This window comes from Neocloeon triangulifer, unplaced genomic scaffold, assembly GCF_031216515.1.
Source record: "Neocloeon triangulifer isolate White Clay Creek 2 clone unplaced genomic scaffold, ASM3121651v1 ptg000003l, whole genome shotgun sequence".
NCBI lineage: Eukaryota > Metazoa > Arthropoda > Insecta > Ephemeroptera > Baetidae > Neocloeon > Neocloeon triangulifer.
Window position 1 is genome coordinate 5,089,790 of NW_026775546.1, and position 22,965 is coordinate 5,112,754.

A 22,965-nucleotide genomic window follows, 5' to 3' on the forward strand; every position below is an offset into this window, starting at 1 on the left:
GGGCAAAAATTAAAATATTAAGAGCAGTGCTATAGCATAGAGTCCCCAAAAGTAGTGCAGGTTGCATATAATGTTAATAAAAAAAATGAAAATTCTCTAAAATATTTAAATAAAACTCGGAAAGTCTAAAAATAACTCTTAAATGCTCATCGAGCATTTCCCTACCCAAATAAAAATTATATTAAAAAATCAAGTGCTGCTTCGTTTGCAATTAATGCATGGAATCCAAAAAGCAATTTGCAACAAACATTTGATCGAGATGTAGTTTTATTTGCGGGAAATTTTTAGTGTGCTATAGTCATAAACTTTTGCTGCTGTGGCCATTTACGAAAGAAGTAAAGAGTACCTGCAAGAGAGAGCCATTTGGAAACAAAAAGCCGAAAAAGTAAGCGCACTTAGTTCCCCTATCGGTGCAATTTCCACTTCCGAAAGAAAGCAATTCTGGTCATGAGAGAGAGAGAGAGACGAATGAATTCATCTCTGCGGCGCGGCGAGGGTGCATTTATTGCAGCGTTTTATATAATGTATTCTGACGGAAGCGAAAACGCTGCTGCACCCCCGCGTCATTTTTGCGCTTATCGCGCCGAATTATTATTTTTGATGTGTGATTATTCTGTGTGCGTGCCGGCGAATCGATAAACGCCCGAGCTAACAACATACAGGGCAGCACATTCGGAGCAGAGGGGCGTGAAAACGGCCCTTGTTATTGCGCGGCTTATCTCTGGCGCGCGCGGCAGTAAACGAGAGCCGCTGCGTCCATTATGTTCAATTCATTTTGAAACATTATCTAATTTAGGAGAGCAAGTGAGAGCAGAGGGAGGGTCTGAAAAAGGCGCCCGAGAGGACCGCAACGTTCGTTAATGCCCTTTCATTGCCGCCGCCGACGATTTACGACTGCCTTTTCTCTCCGAACCCAAAAGCAGCACCACAAAAACCAGCACTTTTCCATCTCTTATTCGCTCCAGCAAGGATTTTGCTGCGAAAATTAAGCTCCAATTTTGTTTTATCCTGTGCAGGTTTGACAATGAGAAAAATAGACAAAGAATAATTCAAGTAATTTAAGTACTAATGATAATTAATTGATATTTTTTGGTCATATTTTCAATTATTATGTTCAAAAGTATGAAAATTTGAATAATTTTTTATTATTTTAATAGAGTTTAATACAGCAAGACAAGTGCGCAAATCTCAAATTTTGATTCTAAGTAGTTACAGATGGAATGATATATAAAATAAAAAAATTTCCAAATTCAAATTTAAGGATTATATAAAATAATACAATTTTTTGGACTCTGTTTTGATGGCCCTTTAGACTATCGATTTCAATTCAGCAATAAAATTCAAATATTTTCCCTGTTTCTTTATTTTTGTCGCTTTGTTGCTTTGGATTCAGTTATTATTGATAATTATTTTCTAATTTACAAATTCAATCAATTTTAAACTTCTAGCTTGCAATTGTGCCATCACAGTCTGCTTTGGGAAACTCATTATACTTGATATCGCTGCACTGGCAGATCCGATCCCAACTGAAATTTCTCTCTCGACTCATCTCGTCGTCGCAATTCGAGTTGGAAACTGTGCTGACAAAGGGAAAGTTGCTCTATTACCGTCGCTTTTGTCCCTTTTGTGCTGGGGCTTAATTAATTCTGCAGCGCCGGGCCGTTAATTAGCAGCAGTCCCCCCTCTCAATTACACCGGCGGCGGCGGCCGACGACGATTACAGGCTTGTTATCTACTTAGTACAAATAAACGGGTCTATTAGCGAGCAACAGCTGCCGCCGATTGGTCCGAGGGTGCGGCCAAAGGGGCGGGGCCTCCGGAGGCCACGGCTCCTCCCACGGAGGCCCGTCGCAGTCGCTCGCCGCAGTCGGACGCGAACAGACCGAGTGAGTGTCGAGTGCGACGCCCTGACCCTTTCGTGCGCCTGCCGTCGACCTGCCCAGGGTGCCACTTTGCCGAATTTGCAGAAACCCCCGCCCTGAAGGATGACCCTCGTCAGGTCTTAGCTTGACCCCAAGACGCCAGCCAGAAAGAGCGAAAAGGAGCGGAATCCGAGAGAGCGAATCTCCAACCCTGCCAAAGGTGCCGCCCTGAGTGCCGACCCGACCTCTACAGGCGCCGCAAAAGGTGAGAAAAAGGGTTGAGGGTGGAATATTTTATTTATTTTCAAACCATGACCGTCAGTTTTTCAATAGAATAAAGTTGTTGTTTAAAATGCGCCGAAGCGAAATTTTCATGTGAATATAAAAACAAGATCGACTTGATGCGAATCATAACAATCGGGGCAAATTTGTATTGCTGCCAAAGCTTTTGCATCAAGTACAACTTGACTTGTGCCTGTAATAAGGAGCTCATAAGCAACTAAATCTGCAACATTGTTTTTTTTCGTATTATTGTGGTGCGTGGACCTTTGGACCAAAAGATAGCATGCGACGATTTTCATTTGAAAGACAATTTTTGTTCAATCACAAAAGCTGTGTACATATAATTTAAATTTTAATACAGGATAAAATTTATACACTTGCTTGCGACTGGAAGTAAGACAGGCATATCATCTAACAAATTAAAAAAACACACACACCCAAGCAATGTTTTGTTTGCAAATTAAATTCTAAGTAAGCGAACATCCGATATTCATTAATTACATTAAAATAAATCCCTGCGATACTTGTCTGATATTCAGAAGAAAACTGCTCAAAAATAAACCCAATAATTTTATTTCAATTTGAAAAAAGCATTAGGGTCAGGCTTCTTACCATGATATTTCAATAAATACATTATTTAAATTATGCTAATTATCTCTTTTTTATCCCTTATTTCTGATCAAATATTTAGACAATAATGCTCCAAGGTTATTGATTTATTGCGAATCAAATTATAAAATACGAATAATAAGTTATAAAAAAATTACCGGCCCGAAAGTCCTGCATAATATTGATCGCATTTTAAATTCAACTTAAAGCTTTTTTAACCACACAGAGGAAACGTTCTCAATTGTATATTTAGTTTATGAAATTTCTATAAGCAATTAAATAGGGGGGGTAGAAGTTCCCTAAGTGGAAGTTGCCTAAAGTGGAAGTTGCCTAGTAAAATGGAGGCAAAAGGTGGGGCCAGGGTAGCATGGGGAGGAAATGGGCAACATCGACACATAATTTGACAGTAGCTGAAGCCAATGAGTGAATGGAAATCCACATAAGTGTAAATGTAGGTCGAAATTGCGAATTTTTGCATTGAAATAAAAAATCGCATGTACATTGAGGGTGCAAGTGGAACCTCCCGAAAGTAGAAGTTCCCGAGAAAGCTACTCAATTTCCACTTTCGGGAGTTTCTACTTTTGGAGGTATATTTTTTATATTTTCTGAGCTTTTTAAAATTTCATTGAGTGGAAGTTCCCGAGTGGAAACTCCCTAATAGTGGCTTCAAGTATTGTCGGAACTGGAAGGCAGGTGGCGCTGTTGAATCTGCGTGAAGGCACCTCTTCGCCGTGGAAAAAATTTATATAATGACTTCCAAATAAAAACAACTTAAATTTGTTTTTGAATATGAAAATGCAAAGGAAAAATAATAATATTATTTTCTAAAAAAATATTATATTTTGTTTTAATTATTTCGTACTAAACAGAGTAAGCGACGATATTTCAAATTTAATTATTACATTTCAGAGCATTAAACACTTTTCTTATTTGTTGCCTCTGTCTGCGATTGCTCGGAGTAGAAAAAGTCTACTGTTCTACGACACCAACGGCAAATAAAAATAAGTACTTCATTCATGTCTGATGGACGAAAAGTATAATAATTAGGTTCTCAAATATACATAAGCTCTCAAGGAGCTTTAATTAATTTTCTCTCTTCGGGAGATCAAATTTCTTTTTCAAATCAGGTATCCAATATATTTCTGAAAAATGTCTGCAATGAGCATTAATTACAAAATATTTTTGATACAACCTAATATGGCAAAAGATAATTTTTCTTGTAAGGTTATAATGCCTATATTGACCGGTTTCAAACTATTATTACTCTAATGATTATAATTAAGAATTCTTGATTAGAGAAAATCAAATAAAAATTAGCAAACTGTTTTTTCTAAATGTTAAACATTGATTTCAAAAAATTTGAAGCATCGCCAAATGGTGCGCATGGCGCGTAGTTAGAGGTTTGTAGATCTACGTGTATTCACTAAAATGGGTAATAGGATAAGCATAATTATTTTTATAACATAAAATAAAATTATTTGAATGACTTTTTCAATCTTTTAAATTAACTTGATGTTTTATATTTCCGTCAGATAAAGAACTAATAATGATGTAAGTTAAAGGAGAGGCAGCAAAAGGAAATAATAATCTTATTCGTCTCTCCTACGGTCTGTGGAATTAGCTGATAGCGGTAAAAATCCATTTCAGTTTTCAATTGTTCTAAGCACAGCAAAATATAAGACATGTATCATTTAATTCTAAACAAATATCTTTACTTTACCTGTTTTTCTCAAAATTTTTTATATTAAAAGTGTCATTAAAATTAAAAAATATGGATTTTTGATAAATTTTAGAAAAAATATAATTATTCTGCATGGCTGCATGGTAAACGTCTTGTTCGTAAAATTCTGACCAGCGGTTATCTTAATAACACGCTCAATAGTTTTCCATTTTTGACGCATTTTTTCTCACTTCAAATTTAATATTAAAAAAACAAAAAGAGTTATAAATTGCTTTGCAACGGGTTTTTGTGCGTAAATATGTGCTAAATTTCAGTGATTTTTAAAAACTATAATTAACAAAAGAAAGTGCACTATTCAGTTATATGCTAATTTTTTAAAGTTTTTCACTTTATCTTTCGCTCGCGTTGGAATATTTTTTAAAATTTGTAGACATAGATGCGGCAAAAATGATAAAATGCATAAAATTTGGAAGATGAGAAATGAGCAATTAATACAACATACTATTTGACCCGCCCCATTCTAACGGCGCGAAAAACCAGCCGTAAGCTTGCTGCAGAGCAAAGTAGAACTTTTAGATTTCTTGTAAGCGTGATTTCAAATTTCCATAGCTTTGCTTATATTTATAATAAAAGGTTCATTTTTGAAAAAGGGGTTCAATTTTCATTCTAGCATTAAATTTGGTACCAAGAATTTTTTCGTGACTGCAACTGGAGTTCAGATAATTAAATATAATACTCTATAAATATTAACGAATATTTATAAAAATCGCAAAACATGTATATTTCAAGATTTTAACCATGGAATACATTATATTATATTTTCATTTAATAAAAATAATTAGTGCCTTTTTGAACCAAAAAAATTGGCTTTACATTAGCAATGAAATTGCCGATTTATGAAATTCTTGTATTTATTTACTTTCCATTCAATGCAGTTCATGAGCACACAGCAAAAAAAAAAAACTAAACATAAAAAACTCTGAAAAGGCTGAAGTATTTTTATTGTTGTTTCCACTATTTTTAATTTGATTTAGAATTTAGATTAATAGAATTTGATTATGAGCAATTGATTTAACTTAAAGTTTTGTGTTTATTGAAATCAAAATTATGAAATGCAGCTAATAATTTAGAATAATTAAAAAAAAAATCATAATAATTTATCATCATACATGATTTTATTTCAAACTCATTTGAGATTTGGAGATTAAAAAAAATAATTCTGCTTAGTGAGACAAGCAATGCAAGTGCATTTTTAGAAAACTCAAATGCAAAAAAGCCTTATGTTTTGTTTGACAAAATCAGATAATTTCATCTCAGCTGATGAGAAACGAGGCCGAGGAGAGAAATAATGTTTTCTCCTTTCATTCGCAGGCCCAGAGCTGCCAAAGCGTATCTTTCTCTGGTACAACCTGCAAAAATTGCCACTTTTGCCAGCAAGTGCACCTTTTTTGAATACTATTTGATAAACAGAGGTGTTGCTGCCTTCACGCAGATTCAACAGCGCCACCTGCCTTCCAGTTCCGACAATACTTGAAGCCACTATTAGGGAGTTTCCACTCGGGAACTTCCACTCAATGAAATTTTAAAAAGCTCAGAAAATATAAAAAATATACCTCCAAAAGTAGAAACTCCCGAAAGTGGAAATTGAGTAGCTTTCTCGGGAACTTCTACTTTCGGGAGGTTCCACTTGCACCCTCAATGTACATGCGATTTTTTATTTCAATGCAAAAATTCGCAATTTCGACCTACATTTACACTTATGTGGATTTCCATTCACTCATTGGCTTCAGCTACTGTCAAATTATGTGTCGATGTTGCCCATTTCCTCCCCATGCTACCCTGGCCCCACCTTTTGCCTCCATTTTACTAGGCAACTTCCACTTTCGGCAACTTCCACTTAGGGAACTTCCTACCACTCAATTAAATATTTTAAAATATTTTCTCTTCTCATAAGATCTCTTTTCAATGAAAAATCTGTGAAAAATATTAAACCAGACTGCTGCAAAAAATCAAGTTATTGACGACGAAAATAAAAGATTTAGATTTTTAAATCCTACCGTCGCCTTATAATAAGAATTCAAAAAGAATTTTAATTTTTTACATAACTTTTAATTATCACACATGCAGGTTTCTTAATTAAATCAATGATGAAAATTAAATCTAAAATTGGTTGATAAATTTTTACAGCTCCATTATTAAATTAATTACAAATTTCTACGCAAAAATTAATCCTCTCTTTGCCCCATCTTTAATAAACTGCATCTATGTAAAAATTTCAAATTAAATTTTTTTGTATAATTCAAATAATTGAACTAAACTGAATCTTTAAATCAAAGGGATATTCAAATTAATCCAAGATTTCAATTGATGGAAATTGGGTTTTTGCAGAGGTTGGGTGCTGTGGCGTTGACTGGATGCAGCAGGGTGCAGTGATGACGGTGATGCAGCAAGACGGTGAAATTCCGAAGGAAGCGTCGTCGAAGCAACGCTTTTCGTTCAGCGTGGCCGCGCTTTTGGCCGACACGCGTCGACCGCCGCCCCCGGAGGAAGAGGTCGAGGACACTGTTTGCAGCGACGACGATGACGACGTCAGCGTCCTCGGCACCCCGCCGGGCAGCCCTGCCCCCAGCACCAGCGGTGCAGAGTCGCCTGCCCCCTCGGCCGCCAGACTGGCCGCCGGCCTGATGGCGCACGTGGTGCGCCCGACGCCCTTCAGCCTCTACCCCTCAGCCTCGTGGCCGCTCCACCCCGTGCACCACAACCCCTTCGGCTCGCCCTTCGGAGCGCACGCTGGCCTCTCACCCTTTGCCAATGGGCTCACACCTGGTTCAGGTGAGGAAGTTTTTATTTTAAATAATTTATCATTTTTCATAGTTTTTAATTAATTTCAGTTCCAAACCCCATATTCATAATTCGATGAAATTTAAAAAATAATTATCATTTATTATACAATTCTGTGAAATTTAATATTATTTTATCTTTCTTTAAATCTTAACTTTTGCAGAAAATTAAAAGAGGGAAGTTAAATGTTTTAAATAATTATTTCAAATTTAAATAAAATTTTGAAACATGCCTTGGAATTCTTTTAAAATATCCCTTCTTTTCTCTCAAATTAGCAAGTTTTGTGTGTTCAACTTGGAAATTAGCTTGTTGGAAAGTCCATTAGAGGAGACTGTCGAAATTTCTCTGCTCAAAAACAGATAAATTAGCACCACAACCGAGTAGAAACCTATGGGTTGGTGCGTCGATTAGCACCGTGATCAGAAACTGGGCAAGATGGCGCAGTTGATTAGCAACTTTAAGTCCAATCTGCTAATTTGAAAAGGATTAGGCCAATTGAGCGAGAAGCTAAAGCAATCCATCAACTTTAAGGGGTATAGGAGTGGTATTTTTATCGCGGCTCTAAGTCTCCGCGTGTTTGTTAAACATTCTTAAGGCGCACAAATTACACTTAAGATCTTGGCAGCACAAACGTAAACTGAATTAATCCGAGCACATCAAAAGTGCTTTCAACGCGAGAGACGGATTTACTTCCAGAATCAATTATAAATAGCAGCTGACAAAACTAAACACAAAAATTGTAAAAAAGCTTAATATTTTTATTAAAGGATTTCAAACTCATTCGACTGATAAAATTAAAAATAATTTAGATTTGTAGAGATGGTAATTTAATTGAAATAAATATTTACTTTCAATAATTTTTTCATTGCGGCTCGTCATTTTTTTTCTGTCATGAACTTGCATAATTTTTAAGGCTTATTATTTCCATTTTCAATAAAAAATGAAACCCGATAGATTTTTGCAAGAAAGAAATGAATATTTAATTTGAATATTTAACTACGGAATTTAATCTTTATTTATTTTAATTTCTATATTAATTTTTTAACTTTTAGAACAGGATTTAAATTCTAACGCAATCAAAGTTATATTTTCTGACAAGCTCAAATAAATTAATATTCTCTTTCGTTTCATGATTTTCGGCAAATCTTTTTCACAGTATGTACTTGATGTAATGGTTGGAAAGGAGGTCTACATTTCAGCGCCGAGAGGTGCGAACGGAGTAACACTTTCGGCGTCGTGAGAAGAGCGCAATAAATTAATTAATTTCCATGTCGGACAACCGCGTCGTGATCACCTCGTTGATTTTCTCCCAAAAGCCGCTGCTTTTGACTCTGCCTGCGAGACGCGCACGATTTTTTTTTCCATTTCCAAAATTTTTATTGCGGACAAATTCGTTTTGTTAACGAGCCGCGCGTTTGCAGCATTTGCGTGCGCAGGAGTTTCGGCGCTTGGCGTGCAGCAGCCACTTTGTCGTCGTCGTAAATTAATAAAAGAGCGGCGGGGAAAACGCGCGGCACTCTTTTTATTGAATGCTCGCCGCGTTCAAAGCGAGATGCCCAAGTGTTTATTGCGCGCGCGGCCTCAAATCGTGAAGAGAACCCGAAAATTTTCTTATTCACTTAGCCGAAAATGTTTATTGTTCGTAATTGTTGAGGGTTTTATTTGAGCCGCCGGTGCCGCCGCGCTATTTATCCTACTTTAACTAATTTTCTCTCAACATTATTGGAAGGTAAAAAAATAAATCCATAAAATAATTTCAATTTTGAATTAAAATCTATGTAACGACTTTTTTTTTCAATAAAATACATTAAAAATAAAATAAAAAAGCAAATGTTATCATTCATCATAGCTATTTTTGTCTTCACTTTTCAATTTACATAATTTTATACTGGATAATTATGAGGAAGGTGTAAAAAATTATAAATTTTTAACTGATAACTAATTTGCGGTGAAATGATGTGAAATGACGTGCAATTAATTGCGAGGTGCGAAAACAGCTGGCCGAAAAATTAATTACAAATCTTTCTTTGCTGCGATGCGCTGCAATAAAAAAACGTTTTACCGCTCGAGTGGTGCTGGAAAATTATTAAAGTAAAAATACGAAACGAGACGCGCGGCGCGTATATATAATTTGTAGCTGGGAATCACGAGAAGAGAAAAAGGAAACCCGCCTTTCTTTCATCTTTTTTAATTAAACGCTTAATTACCCGGTCGTAAAGGCAATTATTAGTGTGAGCGCTGCATCAAAGCTCCCCGTATAATTAAGAATTAAAACAAGACCCGCCCCTTTCTCTCTGTTTCTTATTCACGGACTATTTAACGCCCGCGAATAATTAGATTCTCTCTCTGTGTTTTATTAGATGTATTAGCGCGTCTACAAAATAGTGTAAAGAGTTAAAGTGGAATGAGATTGAAAAGGTCAAGTTTTATTGTCCTTGCTATCTTATTGCCAGCAGTTAATTTAGATTTTAATTTCCTACAAAAGCGCTACAAAGTTTCCAAAGTTTTAAATAATAATTAGAATTAATGACAAAAAAATATCAGATTTAAGCTGAATAACGATTCATCACTTGATGCTGGAATTAAGCACTTTTTCAGCACCTCCGATTTTGATCATATATTGATTAAAATTTACTGCTAACCTGCACTAACAGGAGATTTTGTGGTTTTATTTCAAAGTATTTTAAATAATTCGAAATTAATCAAAATGGACACAAACGATGTTATATGAAACGTTATATAGGCAACAAGAGTGTCCTCTGTGTAATGATTTTGCCTATTTTACACTTCTGTCAATCCAACTGGGTTTAAATGATTAAATTTAAAATCCATTTAAAATGAAAAAGATTTCTTAGTGCATTAACAAAAGTCATACACCACATAAAATTCTTGATTATACTTAATTTGCATTAGTATATGTATGTATTTAGTTAAAAATTACTGTCAACTATGTTTTGGTGAAATAATTTTGGCTTTTACTATGATAGATGAGTTTAGTCTAATAAACTTACTTAATGCTTTTCTTTAGAGTAAAGTACAAGATTGAATAATTGATCGATTAATTTAAATACACACTGTATGGCTAAGGAATGGTTTAGAGGAGACAAATCAAAGTGAATTAGGGGCTAATTGGGCTTTGAAACTGTTTATTTAAAACACGCGCTGTGCATTGCGCTCTCACTTGAGAAGATAATATAAAAAAGGAAAGGCTGGTTTTCGAAATAAATCAGGCGCGTAACTCACAGCGGATTCTTGGCTAAAGCGTCTCTATTTGTTTTGCGGGAGGTATTTTGATTGGGTCCAAAATAAACACTCTTTGATCAGTCGGCAGCGCTGCTCGGAGGGCGCCAGAAATAAAAGCTATAAGCGGCGTGCGGGGACGCCGGAGTTATTAAGCGCAATTAAAAAGCAAATCCATCTTTTAATTAACGAGGATGAAATTTAAAATTTTCAAAAGCGGTAGCACCGACTTAAAAGCTTGGCTATTAGAGAGAGGGTTGGCGGATAAATGTTTGGCATTCAAGTGCCGGTTAATTGGACTGTTAGTCGCTTTGGCACGGACGCCAAGCACGATAAATTTTTCACCCTAAACTTTATATCAGCAGCAAAAAATTGAATTTATTTACCCGAGGGAGAGACATTTTATTTCAAAATGGGTCTAGGTTGAAGGATTTTTAAATGAAGAAATTCAAGAAATCGTTTTGAAACATTTCGAGTGTTCTTTTATATAAAATAATATTTCATATTTTGCAATCATTCAAGAATTCCAGCAGAAAAGTCAATAGAAGTTAGTAAGAACACGTGTAATAATATTTAAGTGGAGTTGCCAGATGCTTTCCAAGCTTGTGATGTTTGGACGGCGGGCAGGAAAAAATCTAAATCGCCTTATAACGAGAGAGTTGCTTAATTTTATGACGAGTTTCTGCCGCTTTCGCAGCGCTCAGAAATCCCGTCATTCGAGTTTCATTTCCAACTTGTTTCGCTAAAAAAGTAACCGATTCTCTCTTTCTCGGCGTCCGCTTCCAATTTGTAACTTTTAATTGGCCTCTCATGTTTAATTTGAAAGAGCCATTTTCTTTTGAATTCTTGTGAAAACAAAGAAAAAGCTTTTCAATTCCTCCGAGTGACAAATAAAGACACTTCATTATTAATTGCTCATGATTCAAACAACATTTACAGTTCTTATTGAATTTGATGCATTTAAAATATCATCAGCATAAAAACTTATTACACAGAATATCAATAATGTAAATATTTGCATAATATTTATTTAAATTTTTAATACTTGAAACTTGTTTAAAATTATTTTCTCGGAAAAGGACTAAAATATTAAATTGATTTTGGCGACTTTTCTGCCGGTTTATTCTCTCCAGGCGATCAACTAAACGGTCTCTTATTATTACCATTTCCAGCATGAGTTAAAATTTATGTAAGAAGCAAGAGAGCTGCTGCTGCTGGCGGGAAACAAAACCGGATTGAGCCAGAGAGACACTTTGATCGCGTTTAACGAAGAGAGAGAGAGAGGTTTATTTTATAAGCCATGCAGTGAACAAATAGAGCCGTATAATAACTCACCCGCGCTAGCATGCATAAACTTCAGAACTTCAATAAACAATTCTATTCACGTTTATCATTTTAGCATTACATCTCTTCACCTGCTTGGGAAACATCCAAGCTTAAATATCAATTTTACAATTTTCCTAGAAAATAAAATTTTGCAGCCCCTTCAAAGTTTGAATTAAATATAGAACTTTCTACCTTTTTTCAAAACACATTTTGTATATTATGTGCTTTTAAAACAATGAAGAATTGTCACAAAGGATGATGTCATTTATTGGTATTATTCATTAAAGCTCATGAATAATGTGTCGGGCTTGAAGAGGAAGTAATTTTTAATTAGAACGACGCACCTGCAAAAGTGAATTGTAATTCGCATGACGATTTGATCGATCAGAAATCAGAAACACGGCGGTATTTTGTGTATTATAATGTATACCTGGTGACGCCGACAGTGTGGGAACCGACTGCGATTTCCCACAACCTTGACCCTGACCGAGGGACAAATAGAAGGAAATCGCATTGTTTCTTAAAAATTGTTCTTTATAACATCCGTTTTTCCGCCTCACTTGAGACATCCGCGCACGTGTTTTTGATAGAGGAAGAAAATTAAAAGTTAATAAATTGCTCGGAAATAGTTTCATATGAATAATTTATTTTGGAAGGATAAAGAATTCCTTACATGCCCACAATCAGAACAGAATTTTTTTCCTAAATAGAAAAAAGTCCCCAGAATTAGAACGGTATTTGTCGTGCGATTAAGTCATCAGCATAACTCACGTTTATCTCGGCCGCAATTTGACTGCGAAAGAGGCAAATAAATTCGGGGGGTGCCGTGAGCTGCGGCGATTGCCAGCAATAAGAGGTGAAGAAAAGGCGGCGCGACTCGCGTGACCATCAAGCACGACACGCGAGAGCCAATTGCGCCCCGAGCGAATAAATATTATATGTGTATGCAATTTGAATTTTATCGCGCAGCCCTATCAAGGCTAATTAATTACGCGATCAGCGAGATATCTTAGTGCGCCACTGCGAGGGCGGCTTGTTAGCCATGGAGTGTAACGGGTTGGTTTACAAATAAATTTTTTTGCATACAAAATGATAAAGATATCATTAATTAATGCAAAACTCTGAAAATAAAAAAGGTAAAATAATTCAAAATGTTTGAAGCGAAAATCTTTAACGTTGCGTTGTTGGGATTACAAAAAGTAAATTATGCAATATATTTTAAATTTAATTTAATTGAATTGCTTCCTACATAAATATTTGCTTCATTATGATTTCAGGGAAAAAATTGTACGACTTAAAAATTTGTTGTAAATTATTTTTATTTAAAAATTCCAATAAGTCACATATGACTATCGAAAATACAATGTATTTTTTCAATCGGTGCTGGATGAAGAATTTTGATTTTATAAAAAATGCGTATTGATAAACTAAAACTTTATATCCCAATATGAAGCAATTTAAAAACTGTTAGCTTTTGGATATAATTATAAAAACAACGACAATAATTGCATTTAGACTCACAATTAACCTATCAAAGTTATCTAATTTTAAATTTCATATAGTCACTTTTCAAATAATTATAGTTTAATGCTTTCATTTTATGGATAATAGAGACTCATTAACTGGAGTTTATACTTCTGATAATCGCACTACTTAAATATTTTTTTGCTGCTGTCATGCCCGTGGTAAATTAACCGACTCTTGTAATGAAGAATAAACAATAACAATAGCATTCAATTAAGGTCCCATTTGGAAGTTTCGATAGTCTTAATTGGCTCAATTTACGTCGGGCGGCGGTGATGATTTATCTCAATTAGCCCACCGATTGTTGCCTAATAACCGGCGGCGAATCAATCGAAGCTTAATTACTCACATTCGCGAGCTAGAGAGGCGCATCCTGCTTTATTGAATCGTACTCGCAGGGCGGCTTGTTATCAAATCAACAGACCGATTGTCGGCGCGTTGCATTCCTGCCAGTCATGCGACGGCGGCGCCTCCCCCAATTTACCTGCCGAAGGTTCTCTCTCAGCGCCGCCTGATATTATATTATATCGGACGGAATGTACTTATATGTATGCATGCGCTGCCGCTTTTTTCTTTGGTCCACGGCGCGGACCACCATTTGTTGCGCTCAAACGGCTCATTAGTGTCGACGGCGATTCTATTTATGCCATTGTGCAAACACAATGCCTCGTATTATCGCCGGCTGCCGCTTAATTAAGCCCAATTGCGGACGCACGCACGGAATAAAAAACGAATACGAGCGTGATTGAGATATCAAGGCGCTCACAATTGCCCTTTTGTCTAATTGGCCGCCCGAAACCATACAGTCATCCTCGAGGCAGTGCTGGGAAAAATCCACAAACATGCCCTTTCTAAATTTCCGTGGCACTGATCTTAAATTTAGAATTGAATACTGCGCAGCTAGAGAATTAATAATAATTTGAATTATCCTCAAGAAAGAATTATCAGGGGGTTAAATAACACGAATTGTTCTATCATTTGATCCTCTTCACTGTTATTTTATACATATGCATTTCACTTAAACAGACGAATAAAATGATATATCACAAGACCAAATTACTTAAATTTAAATTTCCAAAATAAACCAGTACTAGATGGCGCTAGTGCTTCTTAATAACTAAATATTGGTTTATATATAAAGTTTTTCTTATTTTTTGTTCCAGATGGTGAGCCGCCAAAGCTCAAATGCAACCTGCGGAAGCACAAACCGAATCGGAAACCCCGGACGCCATTCACAACACAGCAGCTCATGTCACTGGAGAAGAAATTCCGCGAAAAGCAGTACCTGTCGATTGCCGAGCGGGCAGAGTTCTCCAGTTCGCTGCACCTGACGGAGACGCAGGTCAAGATTTGGTTCCAGAACCGCCGCGCCAAGGCCAAACGCCTTCAAGAGGCCGAAATTGAGAAAATCAAGATGGCCGCCCGGCCGTTGTACGGGCCGCCGTTTGGCCTGTTGCAGAGCCACGCCCACCACGCCCTTCTTGGCCCTTTGGCTGCGGCCCATCAGCACCATCCGAGGGCCATGGCCGCCGCACTGGCCGGAGTCATGGGCAACCACCCCTTCTCCTTCGGCCCCGCGCCACCCCCCGCAGTTTCCGCTGCCAGCTCGCCACCAAGCGGAAACTCGTGAACTGAAATTTTGTGGGCAAACGAACTATTGAAAGAAAAACTCTCGTTACGAGATATTTATTGTGAGGTACATTCCAGTGTGTAAATATGTGTATGTGTCCAAAGTGCGTAGCAGCTAATAAATATGATTCCTGCATTAATTCGTTCTACGTTAAATTTTGCTTTTCAATTGTGGACCAACCTTCATTAAATGTTTTGAATTTTTTTTAATATTTAAATTTATTGATTAAAGCTAAAATCACCAGGATTACTTTCAGTTAAATTTATTTCAGTCTTGGACAAAAATATTTCACGCTTGTAAATTAAAATCGCAGTGTTGCCAACCGTGGTGGCTAAATTAGCTGTCTCTACTCATTTCTGAAGTACAATATTTTTACAACTTTTGTAGTAACGCAAACTCAACCTGCCTTTCTCGTTGGACGAATAAATTGCCGAATTAATGTGAAGAGTCGGAATGTTAATTGGGCGAGTGAGGAATTTCGGTTGAATCCGCCTTTATTAATTGGCCGCTCGTTGTCGGCTAATTGGCCGCGACTCGGCGGTGACATATTTTGATGGATGGTGGAGATGAAGATAAGCAAGAACGAAAATTATTATGTTGCGGCAAATTAGCTGTAGATACATTTTCGCCTAATTAATGACTAGATTGCCTTAATTGGACACTCGCGCTTGGTGAATTTAAATGTATGGCTTAAAAAGAGCCCCGACAAGAGCAACGAGCCGAATATAGAGGAGTGGAATTCTGCAAAAAAATTATTCAGACTTCAAACCGAATGTTTTTTTTACAGCAAGGTGATTAATTAACAATTATTTATTAGATTATTTTCACAGCAGATGTTTTCTTAGGTTCCTTTACTGCTAATTTTTTAAACAAAAAATAAACATCTATAACACTGATCATAAAACTACTTTAATCGTAATTTTAAAATTCTTTTGTGTTAGAATTTTTTGTTACTGATAGTAATGCTATTAAGTTTTTTTTATGTAAATTCTTGGTTCAAGGTTTTATGGCAAGTTGGTGAGGTTAATTATTTTATTATGTTGATTAAGAGGTGTTTCTCAGAAAACGTGGTGCCTGATTAGGTGGAACGCACACGTCTTCCACATTACGGTCTGGTTTTCTCTTCGGTTCAGAAAAGAGCAGAAAGCATGGATATCACATTAAAGTTGGCGGCGGGAGAGGAAAATCACGCTGAGAGCCCGGTCCATGGGAACCCGAGCAGTCCGTCGATAAATTATTATAAAGTTAAGTTATTAATAATAATTATACCCGCCAGAGTCGGGAGTCTATTTAATAAAAATATTTGGACGCACGGCAGATGTTTACAGCCTTTTGGGCAAATGAGAGATGAAAAAAATCCTACATTATAGAGCGGTCAGCCTTTTTCCGCGTGAGCAGCTCGCATCACACGTTGAATTAATCATCCAACACCCAAAACAGTCGATGTGGTTACATTTATTTTATCTCTATTTTTATTGACTTTAGACTTTCCTTGACCTCTATCATAAGATTTGGTGAAATTGATATTTAATATTTTTTTAACTGGAACTCTTTAATAGGAATAAATTTACATATAAATACAAATATCAAAATTGTGTAACTTTTTCCATATTTTTTTTAGATTAAAATGAAACACACTTGATCTGTTACATCATTTACACAATAACTATAAGGCCTGAAAAAGAAGAACTTTCAGCACATTGGAAAAATTTAATTTAAACTGTAAAAGAATAATTAAAAAGTACAGGAAAAACTTCTACGTTTTTTTTTTTATAATTATTCGCAATAGAATTGGAGATAAATCAAAATATAATCAAACAATGACAAAGAAGACTAGCAGTTTTTTTTTAAGTTTTCTTGACGCCCTAAATATTTTTAAAAGATGCAAAATATGTCTTTAAAGTTCTATTTTTTTTAAAGATATTCCTTAATTGAGAGTTGAGATTATGCATTCAACTCAATGTTTTACACGAATGGGGTTTGCGAACGAGCCCAGGATGAGACATAAATGTAGCGATTATTTGATCGTTCACATTTTTTAAGTTCTTTGATTTAAATCATGCAAATCTGATTCAAATGAGATTATTTTCTGCATTGCACCTTCCATCAACATCATCATAGCGCATAATAAAACCCCTGACAATGAGAACGGATTGCGGTCAGATCAGATTTTGGCACTTACCTTGCCTGCTTTTCCACCAGAGCCTTCTTCAAACTGTCCCGAGGGTCCTCACAGGTTCTTGATGGCACATTTAACATCGCAACAAGTCCATCAACTTTCAACAAACAACAAAAATGAGACTGAAAATTTGGAGCCGCACCATAATTTTCACACTTCACAGTCAAGATCAGTCAGGATCAGGAATCAGGAATAAACAAAACAATACACATGTGATTGATGAACGTCACGTGACAGTTGTGGCCAATAGCGTCATTTGCTTACCATAATTATGGCATATGTTTCGCGCCAAATCGAGAAAATGACATGACTGATGATGTGAAGATTCTTTTCTTTTTCGTAGGTCGAATGTGTAGTCGTGTAGTGAACTTTTAACGTTAATTTTACTGCTAATAACACTCCAAAAGTGCCTGACAATGACCTGAACTGTTTCCAAGAATGTTGTGGAGTGATTTGTGTCACAAGGAGCCCTCGGAAGTCGCGAAATTCTACGAGGAAAGATCACCAAGTTATGTAGTGTCTGATGTCTGTTCCAGTGTGGTGAGTGATTTTTTTACAAAGTTAAAGGGCCAAAACCTTCTAGAGCGGTTAGAGAAATCGTATATTTGATAAAAGAGTGAGTGAGGGAGTTATTCCCTATATATCTTTTTTCCAATTTTAACATTTTATTAATCAAATTTTTTACTGTACAAATTTATACGAAGGATTGCTCTGGCTCCAAAGCAGTATTTATATAAGCAAAGATAGAGCTTTATTCCATTCCTTTTATCTTTTGGTGTGTTTACTAGAGCTTGCTTTTTTCTATATATTTAAAATTTTTAATTTTTATATTAATGAAGTTTTAATCAAATTATTTGCATAAAAAGCTATATAATGTTCATAACAGAGAGACTTTTTGTTTTGATCATTTCTGTCGAATGCCTACACAAATTGCCTGAATTAAAAATAATTAAAGCAAAAATATTTTGAAAACCCAGCAACATTATACTTCCTTTTTTTTAGTATTTTTTAATAAAAAAAGCTAACCAAACTATAGACTTAATTTCATACAAAATTCCTTGTTTTAGAGACCAATGAACTTCTGAATATTATTATTTAATTTAATTTGAATTTACAGATCAACCGGAGAGCGACAATTTGCGGAAACCAGCGAAATTAACCACCAAGTTTCAAGTTTCAACGGCCAGCATGAAGAAGGGATTTTGCACCTCCGGGTTAATCAGATGACTTTATCCTTAGTTCGGCGGGGGTAGCTTTGGAGAAATTCTTCCTTCCAGATTGTATGGCAAGTTGGTGAGGTTAATTATTTTATAATAATTATGTTGATTAAGAGGTGTTTCTCAGAAAACGTGGTGCCTGCGATTAGGTGGAACGCACAAGTTTTCCACATTGCTCTGGTTTAATAAAGCAACCAAATGAAATCTATATCTTCCTCTGTTTAACGTATTTTTAATGAGAGGAAAATTTAAGAAAACGTTTTAATTCTATAAAAAAACTTATTTTTATATTATCACATAATTTAGTTAAAATTTGCAGATCAACTGGAGAGCGACAATCTGGGCACCAGCGAAATCAACCACCAAGTTTCGACCGCCAGCATGGAGAAGGGATTTTGCACCTCCGGCGCAGGTTAGTCGGATGATTTAATCCTTGGCCGGGCGGGGGTAGATTTGGAGAAAGGCAATTTCGCCATGCAACTAATTGCACCCCGATAAGACCAAGGCGCAAAGACCGTCGTCTTAATTGCCTCTTGCGTCGCGCGCGCCCCGAAATTAATTAATCCTGCTCCGGTTGGTCGTCGGGTTAAATTATTTGGAAGGGCGCAGATTACGCCTCGCCATAAATCATTCGCCCTCTCCTATAAGAAAAGACAATTCCGCTGCAAGGCAAAAGTGTGAATAATTATTTTCCTGCCTGAAGATTAGAATAATTTCTGAGCATAGAACCTTAATTAATCCTCACATTATACCTTCGGTTCATTATAAAAAGGATTAAGGCCTCATTTAATTTTCTTTGTGGAAGTATATTGAATTGAAATATTTATTCTGATAATATTTCTCTTTTGAAAGGGGTCCAAGTCAAAACAATACGGGTGAATACAAAATTGCATGGTGTTAATTGACCTAAATTGCTTTATTACATATTGAGATGTTCACAAACCCAGCTGTTACAATTAATTTTTTTTAAATTGATGGTTTTAATTGAATCAATAATTTTCTTCATAAAAAATACCTAGTTGTATATTATTAAAAAAGAAATTAAATTTTACTAATATTTTTGATATAATTATAAAAGTACGTCATCCAAGCTTCTTTTTAGTTATTTAAAGCCGAGTGCACGCGTGTGAGCGTGAGGTCTCTATTAATGGTGCACCGCTATTCATCGTCGAGCCAGAGCAGGTCCCAAAATTAACCACTTCTTCGTCCTTTGTTTTTTCACGCTCGTTACATAATTGGGGAGTGCCGCTTTGAAGGCTATTAGTCTTAATTAGCACGTCTCGAATCTTGGTCCGGCCACCGCGTTTACCCTCTGTGTTCCCAACTCATTAGAGGCTCTGCTGCCTTCAAAGTTTCGATTTGAAAAAAGCCCTTAACTTGAACATTTGTTAATTACTGCGTATCCGAGGGAAAACGTCATCAACGAAAATTCATCTCCGCAATAATTTTGTGCAAATATTGCAAGGAAATCCGGTCTCCATAAAATTAAGAATTAAATTCAGATACTTTCTTAATTTCTATGTCTTTGCTTGTGACGCAGCTTTGTTGTTTTTGGCCGAGGCTTTTTGTGAGTGGTGAAATAAAATAGCAGGGCTTAATCGAGGCGGAAAATCGGCGCCGCCGAGAGAGCTGGAGGCGGACGGCCGACTAATAAAGCGGCAATTATGACGCCCCTCCGCCTCCGCAGGCTGCACCCCGCGGTGCGCAGATCATCGAGCCAGAGGATTAGCCTCCGCCATATTGGCGATTAGTTAACCCAACTGCTGACGATGACTCACGCCCGATAATGTTTCGAATCAATAAAAAAGCAGGCCTTGTTTTTGTGCGCTTTAAAATTTTTCAATAAAAATAAATCAATATAATTATTAATTACAATTAAGAAATTTCACTTAAGTGAAAATTAATTAATTTTTTTTTAACAACAAATTTATTTTTCGATACTAAAATTATGTTCCCAGAGCTGAAAATCTTGCTTGATAGTTGCATACAAAAGGATAACAAATCAAAATTAAACTTGGAGTTAAATTTCTCAACTGGATCAACATTGCATAAAAATTAACAGTCCTAAAAATAATGCTGTAAAACCTCGAATTCTATTCAATTTCACAAACAGCCGCCTTTATAAGTTTATATAAGTTAAAATTTTCCTCTGCAACTCTCATAAACATACAAATCATTTTCCAGTTGAATTGGCCGCTTGTTTGCCAAAGTGCCTACTCTCATCAATTGTTACTATCCAAGAGTTTGCCCACTTCAAAGAGCAGCAGCCTCTGTGTGTTTAGGATCGGGCATGTTAATGGCCCTCTCTCTTGTGTGCGCTCCTAAAAGAGCGTCCGCAGGGCAGAAAAAACGCCGCCGCGCGCTTTTATGATCCCCAGAGTCGAGGGCAAATATTTATTAACACGCCTATTGAAAAGGAAGCCCATTACCGGCGTACCAAGGCGGTTGTTAACCACCGATTACACCAAAAATATTGGGCTGTTTGCCTTTCAGATAAGAATATAATGCTAGGCATATTTTCGGAAGCCTTTCAACTTAAATAGTATATTAAATTAAATTATTTCCCAAATTAGTGTTGAATTAATCTAATTTCTTGAAAATCACCGACAAATGAGGCGGTGGAGCTGTCGGAATTAATCAAACAGTTTTGTGTGTTGCCGCGCCGCGGCAATGATGAATGGGCGACGAAATGCGTCTTGATTGATCGGCGGGGGTCATTCGATATTTATTTAATTGCCAGTGAAAAACGATCGCGTTCGATATGATTGATTGGCGCCGCGAGCGGGCGAGGGACGCGGCGGGAGGCCCTTTACGAGCGACCGCAGAGAGGCGCTCATTTCTCCTCGTTTATCGCCCGATTCGCCATTGTCTCGCCGGCCAATCGCGACTTGCACTGATTTGCCGCGCGCAAGGGGGTTGCCATGGTGACCCAAGTATCGACCCTGCTGTATGCAACCCGCCGCTCTTCTTTCCCTTCGAGATCCGCACCTGATTCGGCCGGTGCACGCGATTGGCTCCATCTGGCGGGAATAAGGGTGCTGACAAAACTGACGCCAATTTCTTGTCCTTCACTTCCGGCTAGATTTCCATACCTGTTTAAGAGCCAATCGGGCAAAAGAAGGACAAGATCATATTTTATACTTTTTTGCTAAGCCTTAAAGGAAAAAAATGCTTCAATGCAACCTGGGTAAAAAAAAAAAAATGCGTAGTCAAAATAAGTAATCTTTTAATTTTGGTCATAGGAGAGATTGCCAAAGTCTTGTAAAGTATACTTGCTGTTGAACACAATAATTATAAGCATTGGGATCAAAAACTACCTGAATTCCAACGAATAGGCAATATCTTGACATCTGTACCTGACGGGAAGTCTACTTTACACGATTTTGACCGCCTCACATGAGATCAAAAACTTTTTGCGTGTTAAGTTTGCAATGAATGAGTTGGTCAATAGCTCTTATGATTGATAATTTCAATAGAAAATTTTACAATTATTTCTCAACAAACTTTGACCGGAAAATTAGTTAACATAATATCCAAATCATCCAAATTATTTAAAAAATTTTAACTTTTCAATTTTTTTCAATCATTTTCAACTTTGAAAGATTCTGTAGGAAACTTCACATTCTTTGTTATTTAAAAAGAATAATGTGTGCTTCCAATTTTAATTTTAATAAATCAAAAGCCCTATAATGAAAGCATATTTTTTTTTAATTATTAAACTAAATTACTTTATACTTTGGTCGAGTCCAACTTTTTATCACCAGCTAACAGAGGTGTATTTTAACCTGCTTAACGTCGCTACTGTTTAGATTCAAAGTATGAATTGTGTTGTTAGCAGAGAGACAGGGTTGGAAGTTAACGCCGTGCAATTACAAAAGCAGCCACCTCGCTACAAAGTGCCCTTTGAGAGGACTCATGTATTGAGCCTTTCAGCTTATTTCGCGTAGGGGTCGTTGCTCGGCGAACAGAAAAAATTCGTTAAACGTTGGCACTGATGCGAGGGATGGGAAGGAGAAAAAAAGTATAAATTGACCATTCGCCGCCTTTGTTGCAAAAAAAAATTCATTCTTTCCCCGTTGTTCAATATTAATTGTCCTCTGTCATCATCCTGCGGCTCGTGCAGGACGGTTAATTGATTTCTGTAAAAACTCCCACATTGAAATATCTGATGAATTTTTTCAGCCTTTGCTGAGAAACTATTTGGAACATTTTTCTTTTCATATTTAATTCGTCCAAACAATTTAATTAGTGTGTCAAATTTTACTCTGAATTAATCTTTTCGTTTTAAAAGTAATTTTCAAGGGTTGATTCAATCAAAAATAAATTAACGTACCAGAAACTAGGGATGAAATTGAAATAAATTATTGAATAAAATAATTTTATATAATAATTTATTTTTTGTACATTTTATTAAAATTTTCATTGTACAAGAATAAGACTTATGGAATAAAAATCGGTGAAATTTAAGAATAACAATAAAATTATTAATGTTTTTATTGGTGTTATGCAAAGCTATCAAACCACGCCGATGAAGTTTCAGAAGTCTTATACCAAATATTTTTCATTCTATGAAT

General features: G+C 36.3%; 1 protein-coding gene across 1 annotated transcript; it reads left to right on the forward strand.

The window, feature by feature from the left end:
- The first annotated feature begins 1,851 nt into the window (after nt 1-1,851).
- On the forward strand, nt 1,852-15,136 carry LOC132192449 (homeobox protein vab-15-like). Its single transcript, XM_059612419.1, has 3 exons — nt 1,852-2,127; nt 6,823-7,266; nt 14,529-15,136. The coding sequence occupies exons 2-3, from the start codon at nt 6,849-6,851 to the stop codon at nt 14,993-14,995; spliced, it is 885 nt and encodes a 294-aa protein (XP_059468402.1). The 5' UTR covers nt 1,852-2,127; nt 6,823-6,848; the 3' UTR covers nt 14,996-15,136.
- Nucleotides 15,137-22,965: the final 7,829 nt, after the last annotated feature.

What these genes read in the sequence shown, in the direction of transcription:
- LOC132192449 (XM_059612419.1), top strand. Translation starts at nt 6,849, where the DNA reads ATGCAGCAGGGTGCAGTGATGACGGTGATGCAGCAAGACGGTGAAATT. An exon ending in TGGGCTCACACCTGGTTCAG is followed by an intron (nt 7,267 to 14,528) that starts GTGAGGAAGTTT and finishes TTTTTGTTCCAG; the next exon opens with ATGGTGAGCCGCCAAAGCTC.